This window comes from Abramis brama (assembly GCF_963993115.1).
Source record: "Abramis brama genome assembly, chromosome: 2".
NCBI classification, from domain to species: Eukaryota; Metazoa; Chordata; class Actinopteri; order Cypriniformes; family Leuciscidae; genus Abramis; species Abramis brama.
Window position 1 is genome coordinate 16,065,284 of NC_139964.1, and position 9,784 is coordinate 16,075,067.

At 38.2% G+C, this 9,784-nt stretch overlaps 1 protein-coding gene across 4 annotated transcripts in view; it reads right to left on the minus strand.

Annotated features, from left to right (window-relative positions):
* The window catches only part of LOC311077770 (sialic acid-binding Ig-like lectin 14), a 54,632-nt gene that overhangs the window by 39,775 nt on the left and 5,073 nt on the right, over positions 1 to 9,784 (minus strand). For all 4 annotated transcript variants that reach the window (XM_084106387.1, XM_084106389.1, XM_084106388.1 and 1 more), the window contains 4 exons: positions 6,040 to 6,387; positions 5,697 to 5,941; positions 402 to 776; positions 55 to 303 (listed from right to left, as the gene is read on the minus strand). In XM_084106387.1, coding sequence (XP_083962513.1) covers positions 55 to 303; positions 402 to 776; positions 5,697 to 5,700 — 628 coding nt within the window. In that variant the 5' untranslated portion in view covers positions 5,701 to 5,941; positions 6,040 to 6,387. The remainder of the gene's footprint in view (positions 1 to 54; positions 304 to 401; positions 777 to 5,696; positions 5,942 to 6,039; positions 6,388 to 9,784) is intronic.

Here is a 9,784-nt window from a genome sequence, read left to right on the forward strand (position 1 = left end):
TTCATTCAAACACAATCTTCAAATTTTTTAAAATACAAATTAATCTGTACTCACACATGACATTGAGCTGAACAGCAGGAGAGATGTGAGTGTGTCCGTCTACAGCACAGCTATATCTGCCTGAATCCTCTCTTCTGACTGACTGCAGCAGGAGTTCATTGTTTCTGTCTCTTCTCTCAGTTAATGGCTGTGAGTTTCTGTACCAGATGAATGTTGCTCTGTCAGTCAGAGTGCAGCTGCTTTTACATCTCAGAGTGACTGAATCTCCCTCTGTCACTCTCTCAGGAGACTCCACCTGAAGATCTGAACACAACACACACATTATATCTAGTGCTGCTGTCATACACTGATTATTATTCAACATAATGCACAGAAGAAGAGATAAACCTCATCAAACTCACCTGTGACAGTAAGAGTCACTCCAGGATTACCAGTATATTTTCCAGTAGGTTTATCAGTGATGAATCTGAAATAGTACATGCGTGAATCCTTCAGTGTCACATGACTCAGTCTGACGGTGCAGTTCATCTTTTTATCTCCCAGATACTGAAGCCTCTGACTGTATTCAGTGTCATTAGACAGATCTCGAGGATCTGCACGTATTTTAGTCCAGAACGCTTTCTTGATCTGTATATCTGTATATGTATATGTGTATCCAGTATATGTATTATATCCAGTAGGGTATTTATAAGTGCATCTCATTATCACTGTTGAGTCCTTTAGTGCACAGATGTGTGAAGGACTGTAACTCACACTCCAACCAGCACTAGAAACCCCTGAAACACAGAATTCATCAAACTGTAAATGTTGTTTTATCTGTTATATTGGGCCATGAAAACATGACAATACTTTATTACTATTTGAAAACAGCGACTCATTACAGGAAATATAAGATAAATGTAAATAAATAATCTCAGTGTGAATTACTTTAAGACAGAGGAGTGAAGAGAGAACCAAGAAATCAGCCAAAAACAACAAGCTGCACAATTACAGTTTTTCTGAATTGCTAAAACACATTTCTTGAAACCATCACTCACTTTCTCAAAACCTTAAACACAAAAGCAAATGTTCAAAACTCATTCAGAGAATCTCTGACTCTTCTGGCAAAATCAAACAATGCTTTCAGATCTTACACACATCAGTCAATATTAGAAACACTACAGATCATTCGTTAGACACTACAGCTGTGTCCCAATGTAAAGGCTGCATCCTCCGAAGGCCACGTACTTCAAATGATGCAGCCTATGCGTCCTCCGAACGACGCACCATGTAGCCTTCGTAGGATTTCCTAATTGCGCAGCCAGGTGTTCCCGATTACCGCTCCAGGCGCCAAGCAACGGTGCGAGAGTATGCTGCCATCCTGATAATTAATTTGATATAATTGAGTAAACAGCTATGGAGCCAGAACTGGCTATTGTCAGTTTTATGTTTTATATTTTACTGGAGGACATGGTACGGATGTTTCAGGCCATGTACTTTCGGCTTAGCCGATCGATTCAAATCTTACTTTGATGTGATTTTGTAGGCTAGTGTATTATTTTTATTATGCACATAAATTAACCATGGTAAATATATTTACACAGGTTTTCAACCCTATTTGAATATAAAACCCAGTTGAATATAAAAAGTCCAGTGCGAATGTTACTCCCGCTCGTCATCGGCAGCTGTCAGTCACTGTTGCTAGGCGACAAGAACAATCCTCCGTAGGCTAGACCCGTCCGAGCGCTTCAGATGCGCCCTTTGAAATGGGGCGGAGCTGTAGTTAGCAACAATTTGTTAATATTGTGACAATAGGCCTTTAGGCCTTTTGCTTTAATTACTTTACTTTAATTTTCAAAATAACCAGTGGTGATATGTAAGGAACTACATACTTCGTTAATACTCGAAGCAATTTTCCCACACAGGACAGCAACTCTACAAAATTGTTATTTTACAATATGATGCATTGTTTTACATTAAACTACACAAAAGTATATAGTTTAAATGTATCAACCTTGAAAATATTCAAAGTAAAATGCAACATATGCAGTAATATAAAAGCAGAACCATCATAAAAACCCTGACAAGGTTTTTTTCCTGCAGAATTCCTTTACTTTTACTCTTGATACCTTAAGTACATTAGAGTATGCAAGATAATTTTGCTTAACTAAGGTTTGAAATATATGACTAGTAGTTTTTCCCCAATGTGGTATTAGTGGTTATTAAAAGTACTTTAGTGTAATAAAGTATCTCAATATTTATTCCATGAGTCAGCCCTGCAAACCTGTTGGTAGACAACTTAGTGGAAAGTGAAAATATGCAGTCAAACACTCTGGAGCCCATCCCAGATGATGTCCCACCAGCAGAAGCCTTACCAGGGTCTCTATTGTGGAGCCCATCCCGGTCCAGCAGCACACCAGGGTCTCCCACTCAGCTGAATAAAAGTCTACATCATTTTTTCTTATTTTATGTACTGTAAATTTAAATGTTTATGTTGATTTTGAGATGTTTAAAGTATGTTGTAAATAGTTGGGGGAAAAAAGGTATAGAAGAATTTGTTTCATGCAGAAATGATGACTGTCATTACAAAAATAACAATGAATTCTCTTTTATTTACACATTTAAAGTTGCATAAAAATAAATAAATGTACAGAATTTTTTTTTCCTTTTAAAAAATATAAGTGAAAAAAAGTTAAACAAGAATATATACTGTATATATATATATTTCTCAATCACTCTTTCAAGAAGAGAAAACAGCCTGTCCATTCTCTCCCTAATCTCCAGTGCTCTCCTCGCCTCTGCAGTCCCATGTCTTCTCTAATCAAGTCCAAAAACTCGTCCTCTCTGTCTCGCTTTCTTCGTGGTGCTGGTGCTGGTGCTGGTGCTGGTGCTGGTGCTGCCCCTGGCTCTTCCTCTTCTTGGTCACACACTGCTGAACTCGGCCCTGGTCTGTCCTCAGGGATTGAGGGATTGAGGGATTGAGGCAATGAGGACAGGGGGTTGGTGCAATGCCTCTGTCCCAACACCTCATCCATGAGGACAAACCAGGGCCAAGTTTCAGCAGTGGGTTTCCCACTCACACCCTCACATGTCCCAGGACACGTGCAATCCTAAGGCAGAGCAAATTAACCATGGCTTGTTAACAACAACAGCACAATACATTTCAGCAAAGATGTGACCTCAACTTTCTTACTTAATCATATTCATATTCAGAAATCATATTTATGAATACTCAAATTTGGTTAAAACCTTTGTAGACATAGCTTGCATGACAGCACTACAAAAACACATAAAAGTGAAACCCCATTGCCTTATCTACTGCTTTTCCTATTGTTGTGGGCTTTATAGGGTGAGTGATATTTCTTATTTACACAAGTTAGACAGACTAGTGCAAATATTACAATAAAATTTAATTTTATTTATTTCGTTTATTTATTTTTTTAATTGCAATTTAATAAATTGGTCTGTCTGCTCCTTGCTCCCTGAAACAATTATTAAACTAACATTAGCACAAGGTTTGCCTCAGACCACCTGACAAATGAAGCCACACAATGGTGACGAAGGAGTTAAGATGAAGTTTATAAGAAAGAAAAACTTGTGGCTTTTAACTCAGGTTTCGCTAGCTATTTGAGTAAATGAAAACATAATACTTACATTTAAATGTGAATTTGCCGTCCGCCACCGAACTCTCGGCCGTCATAAAAAAAAAAAAAAAAAAATGCTGTCGCAAAAAAATGGCGCGCGATGACTTATGGGGTAGAATAGGGTAAGATAGTCCGCTAAGTGTCCATTTATGTATCCTTCCTTTCACGGGGAAACGAAGGGTGCATTAGGTGTCGCTTTAGCCTTCGTCGCGCAGTGATGACGCAACCGGCCTTCGAATACGGACTTTGGAGGATGCAGAATTGAATTGGGACAGCCTTGACGCAATCAGCCTTCAAATGCGACCTCCGAAGTGTGCAGCCTTTGAATTGGGACGTCCTTCGTCGCGCCGCTGTGACGCAATCGGCCTTCAAATACGGACTTCGGAGGATGCAGTCTTCACATTGGGACACAGCTTACATGACAAATGGAGAACACAGAATCTAAAGCACACTCTTCCTCCTCTTATACTCACACTCTTCCTCCTCTTATACACACACTCTTCCTCCTCTTATACTCACACTCTTCCTCCTCTTATACTCACACTCTTCCTCCTCTTATACTCACACTCTTCCTCCTCTTATACACACACTCTTCCTCCTCTTATACTCACACTCTTCCTCCTCTTATACTCACACTCTTCCTCCTCTAATACTCATACTCTTCCTCCTCTTATACACACACTCTTCCTCCTCTTATACACACACTCTTCCTCCTCTTATACACACACTCTTCCTCCTCTTATACTCATACTCTTCCTCCTCTTATACACACACTCTTCCTCCTCTTATACACACACTTCCTCCTCTTATACTCATACTCTTTCTCCTCTTATACACATACTCTTCCTCCTCTTATACACACACTCTTCCTCCTCTTATACACACACTCTTCCTCCTCTTATACACATACTCTTCCTCCTCTTATACTCACTCTACCTCCTCTTATACACACACTCTTCCTCCTCTTATACTCACACTCTTCCTCCTGTTATACTCACACTCTTCCTCCTCTTATACTCACACTCTTCCTCCTCTTATACTCACACTCTTCCTCCTGTTATACTCACACTCTTCCTCCTCTTATACACACACTTCCTCCTCTTATACTCATACTCTTCCTCCTCTTATACACACACTCTTCCTCCTCTTATACACACACTCTTCCTCCTCTTATACTCACACTCTTCCTCCTGTTATACTCACACTCTTCCTCCTCTTATACTCGTACTCTTCCTCCTCTTATACACACACTCTTCCTCCTCTTATACTTGTACTCTTCCTCCTCTTATAAACACACTCTTCCTCCTCTTATACTCGTACTCTTCCTCCTCTTATACACACACTCTTCCTCCTCTTATACTCGTACTCTTCCTCCTCTTATACTCACACTCTTCCTCCTCTTATACTCACACTCTTCCTCCTCTTATACTCACTCTTTAAATCTTAAATACTTCAGAGCACAAATCTTTTTAAAGGGAACACTTCACAGATTATTATTTTGTTTGTTTTGTTTTAAGTTTACAAAAAGCATCACAGAAGTTTAAGTTTATGAAACTGTAAAATATATATTTTTATATTTTATATAAAATATATATTTTACAAAAAAAAATTCAACTAAAACTTCAAGAAAATTTTGAGACAAATTTAGGATGATATCTAAAAAAATAAAATAAAATAAATCAGTATGATTTTTTGAGCGCAGTACCAAACTTGTCCACTAGATGACCTCCAGACTCCTCTGGTGACCATATAAGGACTCTTTGATTTCCATATATGGATTGATTGATCTTAACTACAGTCTGAACGCTTTCAAATGCTGTATAGTTGGTCAAGATTACTTTAGGTTTAGACTAAGATATTATTGTTATAAATGTATAATGGCAAGTGTCCCACGGGTGTCGGGGAGGGGCAGTCTTAAAAATAGTGGTTAAAACATTTGTATTATTCATTGATTAAAATGTGATTTTTAGGGAATTGAATACAATTATGGTCAATCTGAACCAAACTATACAGGCTGTAACCAGAAATCTAAAGTGCATGAGGGTTAAAGAGAGAAAGTCAATCTGTACTCACACATGACATTGAGCTGAACCTCAGGAGAGATGTGAGTGTGTCCGTCTACAGCACAGCTATATCTGCCTGAATCCTCTCTTCTGACTGACTGCAGCAGGAGTTCATTGTTTCTGTCTCTTCTCTCAGTTAATGGCTGTGAGTTTCTGTACCAGATGAATGTTGCTCTGTCAGAGCGCAGCTGCTTTTACATCTCAGAGTGACTGAATCTCCCTCTGTCACTCTCTCAGGAGACTCCACCTGAAGATCTGAACACAACACACACATTATATCTAGTGCTGCTGTCATACACTGATTATTATTCAACATAATGCACAGAAGAAGAGATAAACCTCATCAAAGTCACCTGTGACAGTAAGAGTCACTCCTGATTCACCCTTATATCTTCCACCAGGTTTATCAGTGATGAATCTGAAATAGTACATGTGTGAATCCTTCAGTGTCACATGACTCAGTCTGATGTTGCAGTTCTGCTGTTTATCTCCCAGATACTGAAGCCTCTGACTGTATTCAGGGTCCTCAGACAGATCTGGAGGCTCTTCACCCTCTTGTATTGGGCCTTTTGTCCAGAACACTTTCATGATCTGATGTCCAGTAGGGTATGTATAAGTGCATCTCATTATCACTGTTGAGTCCTTTAGTGCATAGATGTGTGAAGGACTGTAACTCACACTCCAACCAGCACTAGAAACCCCTGAAACACAGAATTCATCAAACTGTAAATGTTGTTTTATCTGTTATATTGGGCCATGAAAACATGACAATATTTTATTACTATTTGAAAACAGCGACTCATTACAGGAAATATAAGATAAATGTAAATAAATAATCTCAGTGTGAATTACTTTAAGACAGAGGAGTGAAGAGAGAAGCAAGAAATCAGCCAAAAACAACAAGCTGCACAATTACAGTTTTTCTGAATTGCTAAAACACATTTCTTGAAACCATCACTCACTTTCTCAAAACCTTAAACACAAAAGCAAATGTTCAAAACTCATTCAGAGAATCTCTGACTCTTCTGGCAAAATCAAACAATGCTTTCAGATCTTACACACATCAGTCAATATTAGAAACACTACAGATCATTCGTTAGACACTACATGAAGAATGGAGAACACAGAATCCAAAGCATGCAGTTACAGGATAAATATTTATTTATATATTGTAACAAAGTAAACAAATTTTGCAATTATGTAATAAAGTAGTACTGACACCTGACAGTGGTGAGTGAATAAATACTGTATGCACTGCAAGTACTGTATAGTATTGTACTGAATATTGTATAGTATCGAATGTCTGTATATTCAGCATTTGCATACTGTGAAACAGAGGTGGGTAGTAACGAAGTACATTTACTTCGTTACATTTACTTGAGTCGTTTTTTGGAAAGATTGTACTTTTAACAGTAGATTTGAATGTGGGTACTTATTACTTTTACTCGAGTACATTTCTAATGAAAAAAATGTACTTTTATTTCGTTACGTTGGGCGACGTTCCTCTCGTTACTTTATTTTAATGCAATATGTGTTGTTAAATGCGTATTTTATTCCAAGCGCGCTGTATCTTTTTTCTGGGCTTGAGCGATGCTCAATTCACAAATGAATCACTCTTTTGAGTCGATTCTGTTCAAAGACTTCATCAAACAAGTTGGCAGATCTTTCTAAATCGGTTCGCGAATCAGTTTGAATGAACTGTTCAGTTCCTGCACGCACTGAATCGTCTGAAGCAATTTCAATTCACACTCGGCTCGGAGTCGTAACAGGAAGATTTAAGAACATCAAGAGCGTTAGATGAAGTGGCCGTGGACCTACAGTACAGTCAAGTGAGAGCAAATCTGCAAATGCATCATATATTTGCCAGCGATGAATATAGTTGACCATCTTCGTAAGCTGTCTGTGAATGAATGATTACACAGGACGATATATTCGATTTCATTTCACTCAGGTAACACATTTTACAAACAAACAGATTATTACGCCACGATAGCACTACTAGAAAGTATGACATTACCCGTTTTTTGGACATATTCATTAATTTATACATTAAATAAGCTACCATTGTCCACAGTTTATGAACACCCGCCATCCCGCGGTAGTTTGTGTGTATTGTTGCGCAGTGGCGTGCGAACTCGACTTGAAAACGAATGCCTTTAATTGCCTGCCGTAGACACAGTTAACCAGTTTAAACATGCTTGCAGAAATATACATTTGATTATATTTTGGAGAACCGACAGAAGAAGATTCGTCGATGTACTTTTTTTTTTTTTTTTTTTTTTTTTTTTGTGTTCAGATATTCAGTAGCTGTCATGAGCGCGAGCACATGTGAAGAGTTTTAACTCTTTCTTCTCTGTGTCAATTGCATGCCTTTGAATGCAACACTCTGCAGATTCACTTTATTTCGACATTGTCTAATAATCCAAATGTAGTTGTATAAGTTATATTACTATTATACAAACTAGGGATGGGACTTTTTCTCGACAAAACGACCGACATTCGACACATGCTCCACTCGACAAAAAAATAGAGTGTCGACATGTCGAGGGGGCGGGGCTTGTGGGATTTCCAAATTGCATTTTTTTTTTTTTTTTTTTGGCTTTTAATTTATTACATTTCCTCGGTTACTTTAACCTCGGTTCCCTGAGAGATAAGGGAACGAGTATTGCGTTGCAAACGCTATGAGAAAACTCCTTTTCTCGAGAAAAGAACGACCATGGTGTGTAAACAGAAGCAGCAGCGGAAATATGCACGATCCGCGAGTGCTGAAGACGTTCTGCACGGCTTTGATGGGTGCGCAGGAGGACACAAATGGGCGGCGACAGCTTCTTACAGTGGCGGGAACTTTTTCCTCAGCGCCGTCAACAGAAAGAGCGTTAACTGTAGGTACGTACACACCGCCGCCGACTTTAGCTGCCAAGAAGCTCTGGCCGCCCTGTCAAGGACGCTTGTCAAAAAGTACGGGGAAGCTTGACCGCTCTGAATGGTGAGTGCGCGCGCGCGCGGCCGGGACTCGCTCTCTCTCTCTGCTCGTGCGTGCGCGCTTAAAATTTCATATTTTGTTATGAACATTCACCCGCCAGTGTGGCGGATAGCCTTTTGAGATTTACTCGCCAAACAGAAAATCTACCCGCATTTGGCACTTGGCGGGTGTTAATTTCGGACCCTGATGTAGAATATTTTCCACCCTCCGCATTGCTGCTGCTCTTTAAAAAAAAAAGAAAAAAAAGGCCGACAATCCGACAAAAAGTCGACACATGGGCCTCGACAGTCGATTTCCCAAATCCCGTGTCGTTCCCATCCCTAATACAAACCAAAGGACAGGCAATAATTTTCTTTTTCGGGCTAAAGATGGGAGAAAATGCTTTTTGTTGCAAAGAGAGCCAATCTACTTATGAAAATAATAGCCTAGTCATTTAAATAAAAATTAATAATTGAAATAATATAATTTTATATATATGACGACTTCAAATGCAAAAGCCTCTAAGTACCATCTGAAATTTTCTTCTAAAAGAGCATTTTTATCAAGCTTGTACGTTTATGTTCAGTTATTTCACTTAAATGGCAATGAAAAGTACCTATTAATTGTCATTAAAGTGAAATTACTGAACTTAAATATACAAGCTTGATAAAAATGCTTGTTTTAGAAGAAAGTTTCAGATGGCACTCAGAGGCTTTTGCATCTGAAGTCTTCTTCATATATATATATAAAATCCGAAGTAAGTTACTCGCTACTTGAGTAGTTTTTTCATTGGATACTTTTTTACTCTTACTCAAGTAACTATTAAGATTATTACTTTTACTTTTACTTTGAGTAAATATTTCTATTTACTTTCTTTATTTCTATTATCTATCTGTCTATCTATCTATCTATCTATCTATATATCTATCTTCAAAACCTTTACATCTATCTATCTATCTATCTAACTAACTCATCTATCTTTATTTCTTTCTTTTTAACTAACCTATCTATCTTTCTATCTAACTCATCTATCTATCTTTCTTTTTAACTAATCTATCATTCTAACTAACTTATCTATCTTTCTTTCAATTTCTAACTAATCTATCTTTCTAACTAACTAATCTATCTTTCTTTCT